General features: G+C 42.5%; 1 protein-coding gene across 1 annotated transcript in view; it reads right to left on the bottom strand.

The window, feature by feature from the left end:
• Window positions 1-2,626: 2,626 nt before the first annotated feature.
• MED4 (mediator complex subunit 4) overlaps window positions 2,627-21,615 on the bottom strand; it is a 57,969-nt gene continuing 38,980 nt past the window's right edge. The window contains exons 6-7 of the mRNA XM_069205383.1: window positions 6,819-6,950; window positions 2,627-3,506 (exon numbers count right to left, since the gene is read on the bottom strand). Coding sequence (XP_069061484.1) covers window positions 3,334-3,506; window positions 6,819-6,950 — 305 coding nt within the window. The 3' untranslated portion in view covers window positions 2,627-3,333. The remainder of the gene's footprint in view (window positions 3,507-6,818; window positions 6,951-21,615) is intronic.

The raw sequence follows: 21,615 nt of genomic DNA, 5'->3' as shown, positions 1-21,615 counted from the left end.
GTAGTATAGGAATAGAATACTACTGACACCAAGTTATATTGGCTGATAGGTAACTCACAAAAGGTACAATCCTTGCTATAGAAGGTCAGTATATTTTAAAGAGAAGCAGCCTGCAAGAGAAGGAAAACATATTTTCCATGTGAACTTAATGCATGTAATGTTTTTCTCCACTTCTAGACTCAAGGACTAGAAGATTATGGTGGCCAGGATTGCTACATTGTTAAGGATTCTGTCAAGTGGGTACAGTGAAATGAAGCTGACTGCAAGAGAAAGTCATTATTTTGTACCTTTATACAGCAGTGTAATGTTACTGTATGCAAGATCACACTGCCCACGAACGCAATGCAGATAATAGATTTCTTCAATCAGATGCGGGGGCTAGCAGAAGAGACCGCCTCAGATGACATGCCATTGCAATATCTACAAAGTGTGTGTTGCAATCATTTTTTTCCTCTGCAGGATCAGCTTTACCTTACTGGAAAGGCGAACACATACAGAGATTTCCAAAGAGACAGTGCTGAATGGAAAAGGAAAAAAAAAAAAAAAGCTCTGCCCACAGAATCAGCATTACCAGAAAGGCACCCGATTCACTAGGATACACCTCGAGAATCACCATCACCATCGAAGGAAGAGTGCAGTTACAGTAAAGATTTCTTCAAGTATTGTGTTCCTTGAAGGACAGGCTCGTTCTGGAGACTTTCTGAAGGGAAGTAAGTCACTCGCCTTGGACAAATGAATAATTCCTTACAGAACAATACAATCTAAGGTGGCATTGTTCACAGGTGATTATTACGTAGAGCTTCTTTCATCACAGAGGAATCATTCAGGCATCTCACTGAATGACAGCACATAACTGCAAGGTGCGCTTCACGGGTGGCACATTCAGTGCCTACAGGTACCGCAGCCTGTGGCAAGCCGAAGGAGGGCTTGTTCAAAGAGACTGATCCGATGTTCACAGCACACCCGAGTAGATTATTTACAGTTCATGATGGTAACAACAGTCCGAAGTGGCAACACAGACGCTGTCCTCTGTGCGGCATTAAACTGGTCACCACCGCCATTAAGACATGGTTTGTATAGTATATTTATTGTATAGTGAACAGTTTTCACCAAGATCACTCGACTCCAACAACCAGCACCAAATACCAATTTAGCAAAGGGAAGTTCAGAAGGAAGGTTCCAACATGGATCAGGGAACACTGCACAACAATGTAACGGAAAAGCCATCTCAAGTCTCGATATGCAAGTTTCTCCAATCCCTGGTACGGACCTTAGGCACTTGGTCGTTATACCTCAAATTTTAAATTGTGGCTTCACCCCTGCCAAGGACAGTTTGATGCTCATTTACAGCCTTGTTAATACCTACAGGAGTGCTATAATATTCTTGAATAAGGTTTTCTTAAACAAAATTCTCAAGATACAAAAACTTCAGAACTATGCAGATCAGTGGTTACAGTCTGATTCAGAAGTCCACATAAATCCCTAATCATGCCCTCTCACCCACCCACTGATTGACAGATATACAGCAAAATCAGATTAAATGTATGTGCAACGATAAGGCACTGTACTTTTCCTACTTGATTTCAAAGATACATTTTCAAGCTATCATTATGCTGTACATTCAATGATCTTCTATGGAGCTGTCATTTTGGGAAGAAGTACTTGGTGACCTTGTTTTGATCCATTCAGGCCACAACTTCCAGGCATAATCTTCCAGAGGTCCTCTGCAAGGGATCAGACCGATATAGAGTTCAATGTGAATTAAAGGCCCGGCTTTTTATTTTAAAAAAGTATGATCATTGTTCAAGTGATCAGCTACCGCAAGTAGCCTCTGGAAAGTCAAGTGGTCCTATAAAACAGTACCACATAGTAGAATGATGTAATTGCAGAGAACCAGTCTCACTAGAAGGTTGCAGTTTATGAGACCTTATGGATTAAGGCGTTTTAATACAAATAGCACTAAACGGTTCAAAATCAGTATTTATTAGGATGGATTTGTCTTTTCTTTGATGTTAAATCAGTTCCACTAGCTTTAAAATTAATTTCATGTCTAAGCCATGTATAAATGTTTGGTAAGAATCATCTTTGCATGGGACTGACAAAGTTCTAAATGTCAAATTCTGTACTTCGATTGTAAGAAAAGGGCACCCTACAGAGTATATTTCTGCCTTTAAAAAAAATAAAAAAAGCCATTGATGATTTTGGGAGCAGTATAAACTACATGGTTTACAATAATAAATTAAACTTAGTTAAATCCTCATTGAGGTGAAAGTTTGTCAAATCCTAAAATGTGCAAGCTGTGGTACTTAGATCCTTAACTTTCCACAGACCCAACTATTCCTCAGTTTGCAATTACCTGCAAGAGGTCAGTGATGGTACCATCTCTGATCACATCTACAATGTGATTATTACTTTGTAATTATGTTTGATGCGTTCAATGTTACACATACTGCAGAACAACTGCTATAAAGCTCAAGGGACAATATACTGCCAATCACAATAAAACACGGGAAGGTAAAAGGTGGTGGTGAGGTCTGAAAGAAGTATAAACTCCTGGAACTGTAAAATTATAGTAAAGCAAACTTGGGGAGAGTGCAGCAATAATTAGAACAGTAGAGAAGAACACTTATGGAAAAGTTTGTTTTATTTACAATATATATTTCATTCATTTTACAAAAAAATTAAGTTTCTTCTGTCAATTGTATCGATATGTGAAAAAGTAATTTCAACAATAAATGTTTCATATTACCTTTATAGTTGCTTTGTAGAAGGATGGAATTCGATAGCGGAACACTAACACATTCAATCATTGACTTTATTACTATGCCATAGTATAAAAGTCACTTAACAGAATTCAAGAACGTTTTTTTTCATTTAAAAAAATATATCTACAAATAAACCTGGGAGTATCAAACAGAAAATATACAACAGTAGCCGCTTCAACAGCTGCTAGAAGCTAGATTGTTAAAAACAACACGCAACACTGTCAAAGAGCTGCCCACACAGTGTGCGATCAGATTTTTAATTTTGCAAGCCTACCTTTTTACTTAATACTGTGTTTATCACCACCACGTTATTAAAGCTATTTAGGTTTGTTAAAACATGTTAACGTCTCAAGTTGAATATTCATAAACCTTTGTTCAGCTAAGTGCAGAGACAACCTTGCAAATTAAGTAACACTGTCAGATGAGTACATGCCATATTGTAACTCAAATTTAAGGCTCAACAAGAAGTCTGAATCCGATTTTTTTTTTTTTTTTTTTTAAACCAACTCGTTGTTGACTCCTAAAATGTAAGCTGTAAGTAGATTCTGCAGTTTTTGTTCAGTGGTTTCTAATCTGAGTCGCTGCTGCTGCTTGAAGAATCTGTTGACATAACTTCAACGTCGTCTTCGTTCTCCTTGTTATGCCCTGGTGGATCCAACAGGAAGTCGTTGCTGTGACTCGGAGGCAGCATATTCATGGACATATCACTTGACTGCCACGGATACTGCGGAGCCAGTACATCTTAAAGAAAGCACACACACGTTAGTTTGTTTTAATTCCGACGATGCGGTAAGGTTGACTTTATTACAATAAAAATTGCTCACTGGCACATATTACTAACGGGTAGGAGATTACCTTAAAAATGCAGCAACATGATACGGACAGGAAAAGTGATGACTATACTCTAGACCTTGCACTCTTTCACAGCTGCTTAGGAACGAAGAACAAACACTACAATTTTTGGAGGTCTGTAGCTTGTGTTCATGTGCCAACAGAGCCCAACATATGAGCGGTATCACCCAATGTGGGGAACAATTTATATTGTGTAACTGCAAATGTCATTCGCAACGTAGATTCTGTAGTGAAACAGAAGAGGACAACTAACTCATATACAGTGAGTTTAAGTGGCATGAACACATGGCTATAAAATGTGGAATCTCAATGTGAAATCATGCAGTAGTAAATTAGTTATCTGTAAAGTTCTCAGAGGTCCCCACATCAACCTTATTTACCATAATGGGGAAAGGCCGCAGTAGTCAAACAGGCTTACATTACTAATATTCCCAAACAGTACAAATACATATTAATTCATTAGCACTAAAACATCTAAATAAAATGTTTACGTAAATATCAATAATCCCGCAAAGCGGATAAAACGTTGTCCAACTTATAACATTTGGAGTGGATTCCCACTTTGTGCTTTGTCACATCAGCCCTCAGAACAAACAATCTTTGTTGCTCTACATGTATAGGTTTTGGTCAGTGCTTCCCTATATATGTAAACCATTGCCACATGAAAAGGATGTTTATTTCATAAACTCAGATTTGAATGAAAAAAAGGGGAGGGAGCACACAGCCTGCCATACCAGCACACAATTCGCCAAGGTGCATTGTAGTAGATGATAACACCCACTTTAGCAGAAAGGTTTTAGTAGTCACCATTGTTGGTGCAGCCAGTGCCGTGGATCTCTAGAGGTGTTTCAGCACTGCTGTCCTTCAGTACAGGGTCCCAAGTGAACACTGGAGGCACTAACAATGCTGATCAGCCTTCTCAGGTTTCTATACCACTCCCAGAGCACAGGAGCATCCTAGAGCTCCTTTGTCCAATAACTCGCAGCCATTCAAAAAAGGGGAGAGGGAGCACTCTGCCTGGCACACCAGCACACAATCTGACCAGGTGAGTTATCATTCACTACATTTACCACAATCCATTTGTGCAAACATCAAGCTCTCACTTAGCCTCGGTAATGCTGATGAAGAGACTTCACCAGCCAACGGCATTTAAACCAAAAGAAGGTCCTCATTTTCACTGACCAAGGACCAGAAACCCCCTTCCCACTATACCCCCAAAACAATCTTCACCCAGTAACGCGTGAAATGGAATCCTACACAGCCTGGTAACCCCATTCTGATCTGTGCAGCCTTTCTCACCACTCCCTCTTTTTGATGTTTCACTCAGTCTTGGTCCAGTGACAGACAGCCCTGACATTCTAACCCAGCCATCCAATCAGCTTAGCTGTTTGGTAATAATTTCTTCAGTTAACTTGTACATTCACTCTAAAGACAAATCTCCATTTTTAGAGTTTAGTATCTTAGTCACTAAGGTGTGGTTGCTCTTGTGAAAAAGTGGAAAATCTCTGCGGAACCTCAATGTCTCTAAGGTGATATGACTGGTGTAGAGATTGTTCAAGTATTTACATTGGTGTGCTTAGCTGCCTTACTGGTTGGCATAAACCAATCATAAATCACAAGCAGTCCTCAAATTCTGAATGTTTGGTCTTTTCAAGATAGACATCTGGAGCTCTAAAAACATCAACATTATGTAAAGTTTCCTCAAATGTGCTAGCATGAGATGTAAGAAGTACAATAAATCTGATCTCCCTATTAAGAAGAAACTGCTAGAACAAAGGAAGGTACCACCTGAAAGACCATCATGTCCATGTAAACAATTAATTTATTCTTAGAAGAAAATGGAAGTTTTCCTTTGATCTGCACAGCGTTTTATTACTAAAGTCACATGAAGAAGTGGTTCAAAATACGTGTGCATCAGACGTCGGGAATATACTTAAATTCCTTGAGGAGCTAGGCCATTCAAGAAAGGTTAAAGCATCCAAGTTAAAAAGGAAATGTCATTAGAAGTATTTAAACAGACCACAGTAGCTAATGGATAACAATAGTGATCAGTAGTATTCAAATAGGTATTAAAGGACAAAATACTAATGGAAGCTATGAGAAGAACCTCCCCTGCCCAGTAGCAGAACCAATCTCAGTTTGATTTTGTATTGCTTCCTGGTCTATTCTTTTTACTAAGAATCATATTCAGGTTCCGCAATGGAAGGGAGGGTTGAAGAATCAGCACTCTCCGTCCTACCTCATCCATGTACTTGGTCTGAGATTAGAACCTGCAAAATCAGGCAAAATACTCCTCTAACAGGAGTATTAATGTGTAATATTATAAAAGAGACCAAAATGGGGCAATATGTATCACCCTGGAGTTGAGTCACTGTTCAATGAATTAAGAGAATTAGAGAGAAAGCAGGAAGTAATGTTCCCCAACCCTGAAGAAAAGCATTTGGGCAACATCTGCATCAGGGAAATTGTCTGGAACTATGAAAAGTTATTCTTCGATGCCTTATTCTTTCTATACAGTGATTTTAAAATCAAAGTACGGGATTGAGGTCTTCTTTGAGCGATATGGGGCTTCTGGTTCAAGTCTCAAACCACCAGCAAAACACAAAGCCTTATCCCAAGAAGAGGTAAGGGGGCAAAAAAAAGGATTCCTTTAATTCCTAAAAGGATCTCAACCAGGCACAGAGGAGTGGTCAACTTAGACATTGCCATGGGATGATGTACCATCATGACCCAACTTGACAAAAGTGCTACAGAATACTACAGTTGACAAAATGAGCACACCCCTCCTGAATCCAAAATTTTATTAACTAAAGGAGCCAGCTGCTACAGTTCAGATTAAAGTCAAACAAATGGAGGACAGAGCCCAATCAACTTCCATGAAGGTCAACTGACTCCAGTCAGAAGTCGCCAATCTAGAAAAGGAGGTTAAAAGCCAGAGTGATACATTGCTGAAGCAGCTTGAGAACAAGCAGAGGGTCACAAACACTGGGATTCTAGTAGCCTGGAGGGGAAAAATTAAGACAACGATGTTACCGACCAAACAATCCTAAACTGAGAACAATGAAGGTCCCAGGATAGTTAAAATCCTGAAAAAGTATCAGTAATTGAAAGTAAAGAGTCACAAGAGAAACCAAGGGAAAATATTAGAGTGAGTACAAGTAAACAGTTTTCAGTCCAGGAGCACCTGGCATATTTTCTTACCTGGAAGTCTGCCTGCTGCAAGCGCATCTCCTGGTAGGTGTCCGTTAACTCCATTTGTGGGGAGGTTGCTCATTGTTCCGAGCAAGCCACTCCTCATCTCCAGATCTGTAGGATAGGGTCTGCGAGGATCACCTAAAAACAAAATAATATTTGTCTCAAAGGGAGGTATCTTTTTATATTCCACTCATGTTCCATCATGCCAAAGAATACACATTTCTGGCCTTTAATAAATTAAACACAGGTAGAAATAACACAAAGTCAAGCAGATTTCAAAGCATGAAAAAGGTGGAAAGAACGTCTACATTACGTCCAGCTGTCAGTCATCACAATATGCTTGGAGATCTGTAGTTCAATAAATTATGTGCCAAAACAGTCACAAATCCATCACTTTTTTTGTACATTCCCCCACAAATGATACATGCCCCAGGTCCATTTAGGTTAATGAACTCAACTGGAACCACATTAATGTGAATGAATTCACCTACCCACAACACAATCTAGCAATGAAGACTACACTTGGCTAAGGGCAATTACGTAGCTATGTAGATGTATACATACATGTTGAAAGAAAAATGACTATGTACAATTTTCAAATGTACATGGTCAGAGTACGAGAAAATGTAACCGAATGATACTGATCCAGTTTGCTACAGAAATTATAAATATTACATTTTATACATAGAACTACAGCCACAACATGAACTCAAAATAAAAAATAAAAACACGTTACAAAACAATGTTTTCTATTATCTAGGCAGAATATGTAAGCAGGAACTGGAAGCTGACAATGATTTAAATTAAAAAAAAAAAAAAAAAAGTGGCTGTATTTCAACTTCTATTCCAATTCAGAACAGGTTTATCTGCATCAGTCATTGCCCTAAATCATGTGGCCATCAAGATTTTCATGGGCGACCTGGAAATATCAGCCTCTTAAAATTACTCCTGGATTAAACTAGTGGTAGGATTAGAAGTGGTGGGAAAAATACTATTACAATCTGTACAAACAATTTTAACTTGTCGTTTAAAATATGGGAAGATCATTGTGGCAGCAAGGCCAATGATGCAATTTTAGATGTTGCAGTGTTGCCATCAATGGTGTCAGAGAATGCTGCCATACACAGCCTGTGGACCTGCACCCAACCACTCCCCCATGTGCCATCAGTCCCCCCCCCCCCCCCCCCAAAGCTGTGTGCCGCATGAATTTGGATGCAGGGCCTGGCCCCGCCCAAAAGGTGCCCAAACACCTGCAGGTGGGCACCCTTATATGATGTTATAACATAAAGGGTTCAAAACACAAGGGGGGGGGGGGGGGGGGGGGAAAAGGAGAATTGGGCGGTCCAGTGTACGTTCTCCCAATAGTATGCAAATATAAAGTGGTACACTGTTCCGAATAAGAGGAAAGAAAAGGAGTCCTGAAATTCAGGAGCAATGGTCCTCACACACCTTGGTTGGTGTCATGCTTCATCATCGGACAGCTCCTCGTCAGACCGGCGCTGCAATGTCTGACGGGCACCCCCCGAGGGGGGGCTCTTTGCCGGAGATCTTTTTATATATTCGATGATGCCGTGGGACCTAATATGGATCTGAGAAAAGAACAAATCCACAAGAGAGAGAAAGATAAGGATAAAATTGGCTCAAATCCCTCACTCAATGATTTATTGTTTGCTATTGGGAGATGGTCAAAAATAAAAAAATGTAGGGAGTGGAAACAGAGGTAATGCTCGGACACTCACACAAAACATTTAAGAAACGAGGATGGTGGAAATAATCCACTCCTCATTAGTATGCGGTCGACATGTTTCGCGTCTGTGATGGTCCAACAGGATCCAGTGACGCTTCTTCAGGACCTACTAAATCAAGAAATCACTCTCAAAATATCAATATACCTATACTCCTGCTGACTATCGTACACAGTCAAGGCGTCATCAGTCACTTACTGAGGTCAAGCCGGACTGGCTTCTCTTTCCTACTAGTCACCCCTCTTTACTGAAAGAACAGGTTCCATGGGATCACGTTGGCCTCTTGCCTGGCTTACCGAAAATTTTTCAAGTAGCCGAAGTCCTCCGTAGCACCTACCCTGGGGTTCGCGGTCCCGGATGTGATCGTAGCCCAGGGACCGGCGAGTTTAAATATAACGCGTAATAGGCGCGTATGTCTCACTAGGCTCACTATTAGTGGCCATTTACCATTTTAAGTTCGTGTCGGCCATCTTAAAATGGTAAATGGCCACTAATAGTGAGCCTAGTGAGACATATGCGCCTATTACGCGTTATATTTAAACTCGCCGGTCCCTGGGCTACGATCACATCCGGGACCGCGAACCCCAGGGTAGGTGCTACGGAGGACTTCGGCTACTTGAAAAATTTTCGGTAAGCCAGGCAAGAGGCCAACGTGATCCCATGGAACCTGTTCTTTCAGTAAAGAGGGGTGACTAGTAGGAAAGAGAAGCCAGTCCGGCTTGACCTCAGTAAGTGACTGATGACGCCTTGACTGTGTACGATAGTCAGCAGGAGTATAGGTATATTGATATTTTGAGAGTGATTTCTTGATTTAGTAGGTCCTGAAGAAGCGTCACTGGATCCTGTTGGACCATCACAGACGCGAAACATGTCGACCGCATACTAATGAGGAGTGGATTATTTCCACCATCCTCGTTTCTTAAATGTTTTGTGTGAGTGTCCGAGCATTACCTCTGTTTCCACTCCCTACATTTTTTTATTTTTGACCATCTCCCAATAGCAAACAATAAATCATTGAGTGAGGGATTTGAGCCAATTTTATCCTTATCTTTCTCTCTCTTGTGGATTTGTTCTTTTCTCAGATCCATATTAGGTCCCACGGCATCATCGAATATATAAAAAGATCTCCGGCAAAGAGCCCCCCCTCGGGGGGTGCCCGTCAGACATTGCAGCGCCGGTCTGACGAGGAGCTGTCCGATGATGAAGCATGACACCAACCAAGGTGTGTGAGGACCATTGCTCCTGAATTTCAGGACTCCTTTTCTTTCCTCTTATTCGGAACAGTGTACCACTTTATATTTGCATAACATAAAGGGTGTCATTTTAAGGCTGACTAACAGACTCACCAAAACTTAAGCATTTAAAATGCAATGTGTCTTGCATTTGCTTGAGTTAGAGCTCTCTCCCTGCAGAACTTTAGTACCTTTAAACAAGGGGAGGGCTGGGCAGGGATGGGGTTCCATAAATAATAAATAAACGAGCGCAATCGTGCTGTGTAAAACCTTGAATTCACCAAGGAACGCTAGGGTAAACAATAGAATTAAACTGATAGTCATGCAAAGTGCTCGATTACTGTCCAGCAAGATCGTGCTGCATAGCAAATAAAAAGAAAAGGTAGTCCAGAAACCATGCAGAAAACATGGAGCCTCGTATGTTTTCAGTGGTTGGCTGGTGTGCTCAAGGAGGGCTAAACACCAGAAAAGTAAAGACATATGCATGCCTTTCACTAATTAAATCAAGTGACTTAAAAGGCAAGCCCATGAGCCAGCGAAAGTGATGGGCATGACATGGGCAAGGTTAAAAGCCTACAGAGAGATTGCAACAGGCCAGAGCGCTTGCATGCTCAACCCTAAAAATACTGATTAAAAAAATAAATAAAAAAAGTTTCTCCAAAACAAGGCTGAGCATGAAATATCAATGTAGAGAAGCCTAGTTATTAGGAGAATGATGTGGTTGACTCTTTCGAAAGCCATGGATAGATTGTGTAAATTGATTGCCCCAACACCATCCACTTTCACCTCCAGTCTTAAATCATCTGGAGTTGCAGTAATGACTTATCTGCTACTACGAGTTAGACTGAAATCTGTCTGAACTGTTCTGCACAGTGCTCATCTTTATGAAAGGTTGGCGTTATACAATAGCCATCTGCTCAACAGGTGGAGTTTAGATTGGCTCATAGTTTATGAAACCTTCTAGAAAAGAATGTGAATTTTCAAGCAGAAGTGTCACCAATTCTAATCTAAGAGTCTCTGGGACCCTCCCACAGGTTACAGAGAGGTTGATACATTTTTTAAATAGACTTTCCACAGCAGGGGACAGGGAGTAGCCAGGTCTTTTATTTTTTAATTACATATTCTGTGCAATCAACCCGAAAGTGTTGGAGCACTATGAGTACCAGTTACATTACACATGAACCCTCATGTTTTTTGTGTTTCATGTGCTTATTTAAGCGATTTGCCCAGAATCGCAGGAAGCTGAGCCTGCACCAAGCCTCAAATCCGAAATTCCGGGTCCAAATTCGGCAGCTCTGGTAGTTAGCCAAATCCCCTCCAATTGCTGAACAGATCTCTTAAGTAAATATTTGTGTAACATGGCAGGTCCTGAAATAGCCACGATAGCTGTGTGCGAGGACTTGTTTGTAGTAAAAGGAAATCAAATTTGTATTTGCTTTCTGTTCATACAGGACAGGCAGAACGACATTCCGTGGGCATTAAATCATATCAAAATTGAAGTTAAAATGAGGTTATTTTCATTCATGGATTTCTAAACAAAAAATATGTTCTAACCAAGCTGTTTGCAGAGAGGGTGCGTAATGAGAATGCTATACACAAACCATGCAGAGGGAAGGCGTTTGTACTGTAAAGCATTTTCCAATTCCCATATTTCACTTTCGATTACCTTGATTGACCAATCTTCCAAGCAGATGGTCTGAACTGAGGAACGCATGATATGGACAATGTGAGAAGGCCAAATGGAAACCATTCATTTAAACTGACACCTGTCACCTCCAGTAGCTAGTAAGAGAGGGCAAACGGCAATAAGTCCTGATTATTATTAGGCAGAGATGAAAAGAAATCAACTGCTATATGACTACGCATGTGAAGAAGATGGCTAGTGTGCAGCGTGTGCTGAAGCGGACCTGCAGTTTGTGGTGCGCTATGACTTTAAATTTTATATTTCCAGTCGCCGAAATGATGTCAGTAAATATATGCTATGCACTGGAATACTACTGAATTAATTGAGGCACATTGACTCAGATGCATATTTATATATCTGCAATGAGAGGGCGTTTTCTGTTTATTGATGCAAACGAAGATCTATAGGAAATGAAGTTGTAAAAATGAGTCATTTGTAGCACGTGAGATGTCGGATTTATTGTACATTGCATGCATCAGTCTCTTGCACAGTAGTCACTCAAAGTCGATGCCAACCCTCCACCTGGTGGCCTTGCAGAATGACGCAGTACTCCGCATACAGTTGACTCAAGTCAATGCCCTTAGTTACAGGGTCGGCGGGGCCTTGCTCATTGTCCTGACAGCCACAGAGTTTGCATTATAGCAGGTTTATGCCTCGGAAGTAATTAAGACTGGCATCTACTGACCGGCTGATAAATGCCATCACAGGCGTGGACTGCCCAGGAGCAGGCTCTGTGAAGGAGAGTGCCTGTGGAAGGATTGTTCGTAGGTCTCAGCGCATTACGTTGAGGATATCACGTGTCCTTATATTGTGGAATTCACGCATAGTACTACCACATTGTAGGAAAGTACCATCTTGCCTGGCATGTTACCCCCATTTTTCACTGTATATATGTTGTTTTAGTTGTATGTGTCACTGGGACCCTGGTAACCCAGGGCCCCAGTGCTCATAAGTGTGCCTGAATGTGTTACCTGTGTAGTGACTAACTGTCTCACTGAGGCTCTGCTAATCAGAACCTCAGTGGTTATGCTCTCTCATTTCTTTCCAAATTGTCACTAACAGGCTAGTGACCATTTTTACCAATTTACATTGGCTTACTGGAACACCCTTATAATTCCCTAGTATATGGTACTGAGGTACCCAGGGTATTGGGGTTCCAGGAGATCCCTATGGGCTGCAGCATTTCTTTTGCCACCCATAGGGAGCTCTGACAATTCTTACACAGGCCTGCCACTGCAGCCTGAGTGAAATAACGTCCACGTTATTTCACAGCCATTTTACACTGCACTTAAGTAACTTATAAGTCACCTATATGTCTAACCTTTACCTGGTAAAGGTTAGGTGCAAAGTTACTTAGTGTGTGGGCACCCTGGCACTAGCCAAGGTGCCCCCACATTGTTCAGAGCCAATTCCCTGAACTTTGTGAGTGCGGGGACACCATTACACGCGTGCACTACATATAGGTCACTACCTATATGTAGCTTCACAATGGTAACTCCGAATATGGCCATGTAACATGTCTATGATCATGGAATTGCCCCCTCTATGCCATCCTGGCATAGTTGGCACAATCCCATGATCCCAGTGGTCTGTAGCACAGACCCTGGTACTGCCAAACTGCCCTTCCTGGGGTTTTCACTGCAGCTGCTGCTGCTGCCAACCCCTCAGACAGGCAGCTGCCCTCCTGGGGTCCAGCCAGGCCTGGCCCAGGATGGCAGAACAAAGAACTTCCTCTGAGAGAGGGTGTGACACCCTCTCCCTTTGGAAAATGGTGTGAAGGCAGGGGAGGAGTAGCCTCCCCCAGCCTCGGGAAATGCTTTGTTGGGCACAGAGGTGCCCAATTCTGCATAAGCCAGTCTACACCGGTTCAGGGGACCCCTTAGCCCTGCTCTGGCGCGAAACTGGACAAAGGAAAGGGGAGTGACCACTCCCCTGACCTGCACCTCCCCTGGGAGGTGTCCAGAGCTCCTCCAGTGTGCTCCAGACCTCTGCCATCTTGGAAACAGAGGTGCTGCTGGCACACTGGACTGCTCTGAGTGGCCAGTGCCACCAGGTGACGTCAGAGACTCCTGCTGATAGGCTCCTTCAGGTGTTAGTAGCCTATCCTCTCTCCTAGGTAGCCAAACCCTCTTTTCTGGCTATTTAGGGTCTCTGTCTCTGGGGAAACTTCAGATAACGAATGCAAGAGCTCATCCGAGTTCCTCTGCATCTCCCTCCTCACCTTCTGATAAGGAATCGACTGCTGACCGCGCTGGAAGCCTGCAAACCTGCAACATAGTAGCAAAGACGACTACTGCAACTCTGTAACGCTGATCCTGCCGCCTTCTCGACTGTTTTCCTGCTTGTGCATGCTGTGGGGGTAGCCTGCCTCCTCTCTGCACCAGAAGCTCCGAAGAAATCTCCCGTGGGTCGACGGAATCTTCCCCCTGCAACCGCAGGCACCAAAAAGCTGCATTACCGGTCCCTTGGGTCTCCTCTCAGCACGACGAGCGAGGTCCCTCGAATCCAGCGACTCTGTCCAAGTGACCCCCACAGTCCAGTGACTCTTCAGTCCAAGTTTGGTGGAGGTAAGTCCTTGCCTCACCTCGCTGGGCTGCATTGCTGGGAACCGCGACTTTGCAGCTACTCCGGCCCCTGTGCACTTCCGGCGGAAATCCTTTGTGCACAGCCAAGCCTGGGTCCACGGCACTCTAACCTGCATTGCACGACTTTCTAAGTTGGTCTCCGGCGACGTGGGACTCCTTTGTGCAACTTCGGCGAGCACCGTTTCACGCATCCTCGTAGTGCCTGTTTCTGGCACTTCTCCGGGTGCTACCTGCTTCAGTGAGGGCTCTTTGTCTTGCTCGACGTCCCCTCTCTCTTCAGGTCCAATTTGCGACCTCCTGGGCCCCAGCAGCGTCCAAAAACGCCAAACGCACGATTTGCAGCTAGCAAGGCTTGTTGGCGTTCTTTCGGCGGGAAAACACTTCTGCACGACTCTCCACGGCGAGAGGGATCCGTCCACCAAAGGGGAAGTCTCTAGCCCTTTTCGTTCCTGCAGAAACCTCAGCTTCTTCTGTCCAGTAGAAGCTTCTTTGCACCCGCAGCTGGCATTTCCTGGGCATCTGCCCATCTCCGACTTGCTTGTGACTTTTGGACTTGGTCCCCTTGTTCCACAGGTACCCTAGATTGGAAATCCACAGTTGTTGCATTGCTGGTTTGTGTCTTTCCTGCATTATTCCTCTAACACGACTTTTGTCCTTAGGGGAACTTTAGTGCACTTTGCACTCACTTTTCAGGGTCTTGGGGAGGGTTATTTTTCTAACTCTCACTATTTTCTAATAGTCCCAGCGACCCTCTACAAGGTCACATAGGTTTGGGGTCCATTCGTGGTTCGCATTCCACTTCTGGAGTATATGGTTTGTGTTGCCCCTATCCCTATGTTTCCCCATTGCATCCTATTGTAACTATACATTGTTTGCACTGTTTTCTAAGACTATACTGCATATTTTTGCTATTGTGTATATATATCTTGTGTATATTTCCTATCCTCTCACTGAGGGTACACTCTAAGATACTTTGGCATATTGTCATAAAAATAAAGTACCTTTATTTTTAGTATAACTGTGTATTGTGTTTTCTTATGATATTGTGCATATGACACTAAGTGGTACTGTAGTAGCTTCACACGTCTCCTAGTTCAGCCTAAGCTGCTCTGCTAAGCTACCATTATCTATCAGCCTAAGCTGCTAGACACCCTATACACTAATAAGGGATAACTGGGCCTGGTGCAAGGTGCAAGTACCCCTTGGTACTCACTACAAGCCAGTCCAGCCTCCTACACACATGATAAAGGCGTTGCATTTATAAAAAAAGTCGATTTAAAGCGACATGCCATGAGCAGGAGTGTGAAGGAGCACACGAAAAGAAACAGAAGTTCGCTCACAGTCAAACTTATCAGCAGTTATGCAATTATCCATGTAACCTGCAAAAGTGCAATTATCTACCTAACAGGGTCGATGTCATGCAAAGTGCTTGACTACTGTCGGACGAGATCATGCTGCTTAGGAAATTAAACTACTGAAAACATACAAGGCTTTTTCATTTACTGGTGCTGTCGAGGAGGGCTAAACACCAGAAAAGGCATGACGTATGCATGCCTTTCACTGATTAAATCAAGCGATTTTTTAAAGGCAAGCCCACAAACCAATGAAAGTAATGGGTATGACATGTGCATGGTTAAAAGCCCACAGAGAGATCATCACAGGGGCCAGAGCGCTTACCCCTAAAAAGTGGACCTATTAGCTTTATGAAGGGAGCAGCATATTACCATTTATAAAGCAGGGCTATTATCTTTGACACAAAATCACCAGTAATTATGATCCAATCTACATTATATAAATTCATGCATTGCAATATTTAATAACGGATTATAAAAAATAATTAATAAAAGGCTAAAAAAAAAAAAAAAAAAGCCACATATCACACATGTCCGAGTTTTTCTTTTAACTTTTCTCAGGACATGAAGTGCAGCCACAGAACCCAAAACAAAGGAGCACTTCAATCCAGCTGAGCGGCATGCTGCTCCAGCTTCAAGTGCTTTTAAAAAATATGGTAGGCTCTCCTGTGGCCATCTTATGGCTTGGAAGATGTACCTTTATGTTCCTGGAGAGCTGCTGCACTCACTGCAACCCCGCACAACACACAAAATAAAAAAATAAAATAATAATAAAAACCTGCTACAGACACCACCAACAGGCTTCTAAAATATGTTTAAAAAGCCCTTGCAGGCCATTATGGGGTGCTCCTTACAAGGCGCAGTATATCAAAAATAAGCGGCTCTTGCTGCTCATGTATTATTAATTTCTTCATTTTTATAATCTATTTTTTGGGTGTCCCCCAAGTCGTTTCATTTTGATTGGCAGCTGTGGGGGGAGCTCCTGAGCCATTTCTCCCCCCTTTAAGCAGCCCAATAGACCACAAAGGAGCTGTGTGTGCAGAGGCCCACCCAAGACATTCCACAGAGAAGTTTTAAAAATGTTAAGAGAGATGGGAGAGGACCTAGAGAAAATATGTGCAAATAATAGACGCAAGACTTTTATTATATGGGGCGGTGATTTTAATGTCCATCTCTGTAAGGAACTCACGGGAAAGGTGTGCGGTTGGGACACCGAAGATACTGGCTCAAGGCCTCATTTTTCACATACTATCCAAGGAGATGCAATGAATTCAGTGGCCCAAAAACACAACCTGTCTTTTGTAAATGATTTACATTTTAAAGAACCATTGTTTAAACCAACTTTTAACGGAAGGGGCACTGACACGGTGATCGATTATGTCTTAATGCCAACCCATTTTGCACATTATTTTATTAACCATACAATTCATGATATCGCAATAAGCAATCACTTCCCTCAGAGTCTGGAACTCTCATTAACCTCCGTCATACAGGCTAAAGATGGAAAGGCCATGACGGTAAATGACTTTGTATTAGCCCCGGGTAATGGATATACACTGAGATGGTCTCAGATAGATTCACAGGTCTTACTAAAACACCTATTATGTGAACACAATCAAGCGTTCCTAGACTGCGTTAGTGAGGACACGGCTCCAGGAAAATGCTTAAGTGCTTTTCTGCAGATAACGCAAGGCGTGAAAGAAGCCCTCACTATTAGGCCGGGAAAGGCAGGGGAAAAAAAAAAGGGAAAGCGGCTGGTTTGACCAGGATTGCACGAAAGCTCACACGAGATTAAAAAAAAGCCCTAAGCGCCCCTACAAGATGCCCGACTGAAATACGTATCTGTAAACAGGCATACAAGACAGCCATAAAAAAGAGGAAATCTGCCCTGAGAGAAAACTTATGGGAAAACCTACACAAAGCTAGCCTTGCGAAAGATAACATCCTCTTCTGGAAAATAATAAATACTCCTGTGCTAGGCAATAGAGATACCCCTAGAATGGAAATTGCAATTTCCGAAGAGGACTGGATCATGTATTTCTCTAAGATATATTGTCAACCTAGTGACAGAGATCTTTAAAGGCTCCAGATTCCCAGGAAGGCCCACGTCTAGCTGTAATACCTCCGTTTAGCTTAGAGGAGGTAGTGGAAGCCATAAATATAAGTAAAGTGGGGAAAGCACCGGGCCCCGATGGCGTCCCAATAGATTTATACAAAGTAAATGCGCATCTATGGGGCCCTCTATTGACACAGGTATTGAGGGCCTTTTGTACACAAGGCCCTCCATCGACGTGGCGAGATTCTATTATCATCCCTATATACAAAAAAGGCGACCGCCTTAATCCAGCTTGCTATAGGCCAATCTCCCTGCTTGACACATCAGCTAAACTAGTGGGGAGAATAATTTTAAACAGACTTCAAATATGGGCAGAAGGAAACGACATCTTATCTCCAGTGCAGTATGGCTTCCGCACAGGACTAGGTACAGTGGAACAGGGCCTGAATTTAAGTATTTTAGTGGGGAAGTATACAAAGATCAGAGAGGGCAATCTGTACCTAGCCTTCATAGATTTATCCTCAGCATTTGACTGCGTTTTACATGAGAAGTTATGGGACATTTTAACAAGCATGGGGGTCGAATCAACAATAGTTCATTTTATACGGGACTTGTATACAGGGTGTAGAGCAAGAGTAAGGTATGGGATGAGAGGGGAATGTACTAGGCCTTTTGGTATACATAGAGGGGTGCGCCAAGGCTGTGTTCTCGCTCCACTCGTTTTCATTATATATAAACAACTTAGAATGTGAATTGACAAGCAAATGTAAAGACCTTCCCCAAATAGGTAATTGTGCTGTCCCCGCACTCCTTTACGCAGACGATGCAGTACTTATGGCTAGGACACCGTTAGCCCTTCAAAAACTCCTAACCACTTGCATAATCTTCATGACAGATTTGGGACTTAGTCAACCGTTCAAAAACTTTTATAATGAACTGTGGCAGGAAACTGGGTAAGACCTATTACACTACTATCCATGAGGACAAGGTGGAGATAGCTTGTACTTTCTCATATTTGGGTATAATGTTTGATAAACAGGGTACTTGGGCACACTGTGTGAAAACAAAAAAAGATCAGATCATTAAAACAACGGCGGCCTTGAAGATTTTTTTTAAAAGGCTGGGGGGGGGGGGGGGGGGGGGGGGGGGGGGGTGATGGGGGGGTGGGGGTGGGAGGATTACCCCGCCGAATATGGTAAAGATCTATAAAGCGAAGTGCATCTCGGCTGCTATGTATGGAGCAGGTATTTGGGGGTATACCAATTGTAATTCGATTCAGACAGTGGAGAATGATTTCCTCAGATACTTGCTAATGGTACCAAATAGCACTTCATCATACATTAGCCATGCAGAATTAGGGGTCCCCTTTGTAGTTGACTTGATAAAGATACAGCCATTATTACTATGGCACAAAGTGTGGACCTCCAAGCATACTGGACTAAACAAGGCCATTCTATCTGATTGTATGAGGCTAAACACTCGCTCAGAGTCCCCTGGTTGAGATACATTATGACCTTATTTGGAAATATGGGTTGCAAAGACTATTACTTAAACCCACAATCACTGGAAAAAAATAACCAGGAGAGAACTGAGGGCCTTGACATTGAAGCACCTGGAAGAACAGAGACGGGAAGCTGAATCAAAAAAAAAAAAAACTAGTGTCATGTCTAATCAACTAATCTTGTCTACGGACACGGTGCAGCCTTATCTAGCAAGTGTGATAAACCCTCGACATCGATTTGTCCTTACAAGATTACGTTTAGATACTTTCCATCGTTTAGTAACCTTTCCGACCATGAATGACTGGAGTACAACCCTAATAGCATGCCTCTAATGTGAAGGCAGACCAATCTACAATGCACGTGGTCCTCTTCTGTAAATTCTATGATAAACAAAGAAAATGTATTTTATTGCCTTTTTTTAAGATCGACTAATTTGCGTCAGTGTCGTGATGCGTGTTTTAGTTTACAGATTTTATCCTCTATTGAAATGTGTGGAATTTTGGCAAATTTTCTATGTGTAGTACTGACTGTAAGGAAGTCTATGGGCGCATTGGCCTAATTTTATTGGAATGTCAGGAATTTTTGGCAAATTCCTTACTATTTAGAATTAATTGTAAGGAAATTCATGGGTGTATTGGCTTAAATTTATCAAGGTTTTAAATATTTGTATTTGGATAAATTAAGGATGTGTACTATAACTTTTTTCTATTATTATTTATTTTATTATTATTATTTTTTATCTATTTATCGTGTGTTACTATTTGATACTTTTATGACTTGCTGAAAGTCGAATAAAGTCTGTTTGGTGATGATGATGACATTCCACAGCATTTTCCAGGTTGAGGGTGCAGGGGGAGCGCCCCTGCCAGCACCCATCCTGGCATTGCTGACACCCTACAGATGCAGCTTTTCTTTTGTTCCTGCTAGGTGAAAGCACTTCTATGTCTCCCTGCCCACAAGAGAGTGGGCAGGGAGAAGCTTGAGTTGGCAGCTTATTATACTCATCTGCCACTGCTTTTGCGTCCCAAAGGATGAGGTCCCTGGGAAATTGTTACTGAGCTTGCCCCAGAGGACAGGGTCTCAAAGTTCATAGTCTGGCTCAGGGAGAGGGGCTACGTGCCCTCCCCACCTTTTCTTATTATGGAGAGGATGCCGAGTTTGGAACCTGGGGAACAAGGTTAGAGTCTGAGCGGCGGCTCCACATCCTACGATTCTGTGAAAATCACTTAATTCCACCCTGTACTTACAAAAAAATGAATGCGTCCTTGTGTAATTTAACTGGTGATCATGTAAAGTGCTCCAATAGCTTCAGATCGTGTCCGCGCTATTTAAAAACTGTAAAAATTAAAGATAAATATAATTAATTAAAATACTCACCCCAGGCATGGGTTCCCTGGGGCTTTAACAAAGCTCAAGAAATAAAAGAAAAGGGGGTGGGAGCAGGGTTGGAGGGGACACGTTCCCGTCCACATTATTAAATTTCCAGTCCCAGGGGATGGACTTGGGAAGGGTGGAACACACCCTCTCTATTTTTAACTTGGCCTCAGGAAATGGAGTTCCTGGGACATCAAGGATTCTGGAGGGGGGTGGAAAATAAGCAGAGGGGGCCAACATCCCCTCTGCTTATCAAATGAATTTACTCTCCTTGAGGTCAGGTCCAAAGGGCCTCAAGGAGGCTCAGGGAGAGGGAGAACAACCGCCCCTACCACTTTTTTTTTTTTTTTTTATATGAGCTGGCTATTAATTTTGCAGCCAATTCTCCTCTACTTTGCTCAAAACTATTTTAAAAGATTATGTTTTTGGTCCCAGAAGTGTCCCTCTAGGACCACCCCACCAGGACTAAGGTGAAAGGGTATCCCAACACTGCCCCCTTAAACCCTTTTTCTCAGGACAGTGGACTAAGTCCCCAAATCATAAATTGGCTGCCTCCACATCTCCAGCCAATCAGACCAAATCTTTTAAACTGTTGGATCTGCAGATCCTCTGCAGAGTGAAATACCTTTGTTTTTTAAACCTTAGTTTCTCGAAAACTAATGAACAGATTTACACCAAATGTTCTGTTGTGTAATATCTGGTGTAACCCAGCTCCGCTGTTTTAGCTGTAGTTCAGTTCAGTTGTACTCCTCCCTTCCCCCCCCAAATGGATCACCCTGACACTTTCCAAGAAGGAGCTGAGGTGGATAAAAAACAGTGCCAAAGTTATTAGCAAAACCAAAGATGCTTTTCCTATGGAAATATTATCCTGACTATAAATACCCAGTGGTAATCGCCACTGGGATTTAGATATGGATAAGACCATTAGCAGTCTAACATTTGGCTTTTACAATGTCTATCACTCTTCTTGGTAGATTGTCTCAGATATGCCACATGCTGTTTTGCTAGTTCCCCTTCCATAGCCTTGTACCCACCACCAAATCCAGATCCCCTCTAATTACAAGAAAGAGTACAAATATCAGAGAAACTTTAGGCTGGTAGGGAGTTTAAACTACCAAAAGACTATTTTGAAATTATGAAATGCCTTCACCCACACAAGATGGCATGCTTCACCATCGACCCACTCCTCGCTCTGAACACAAAACGGTCCTTGTACAGACCGCCTTTCCTGCCTAACCAAAGGTGGGTACTGTGTTACCGCTAATTATGTACT

This window comes from Pleurodeles waltl, chromosome 8 (genome assembly GCF_031143425.1).
Source record: "Pleurodeles waltl isolate 20211129_DDA chromosome 8, aPleWal1.hap1.20221129, whole genome shotgun sequence".
NCBI classification, from domain to species: domain Eukaryota; kingdom Metazoa; phylum Chordata; class Amphibia; order Caudata; family Salamandridae; genus Pleurodeles; species Pleurodeles waltl.
Note: the sequence above shows the minus strand (reverse complement) of the source record. Positions and strands in the feature narration are given on the sequence as shown.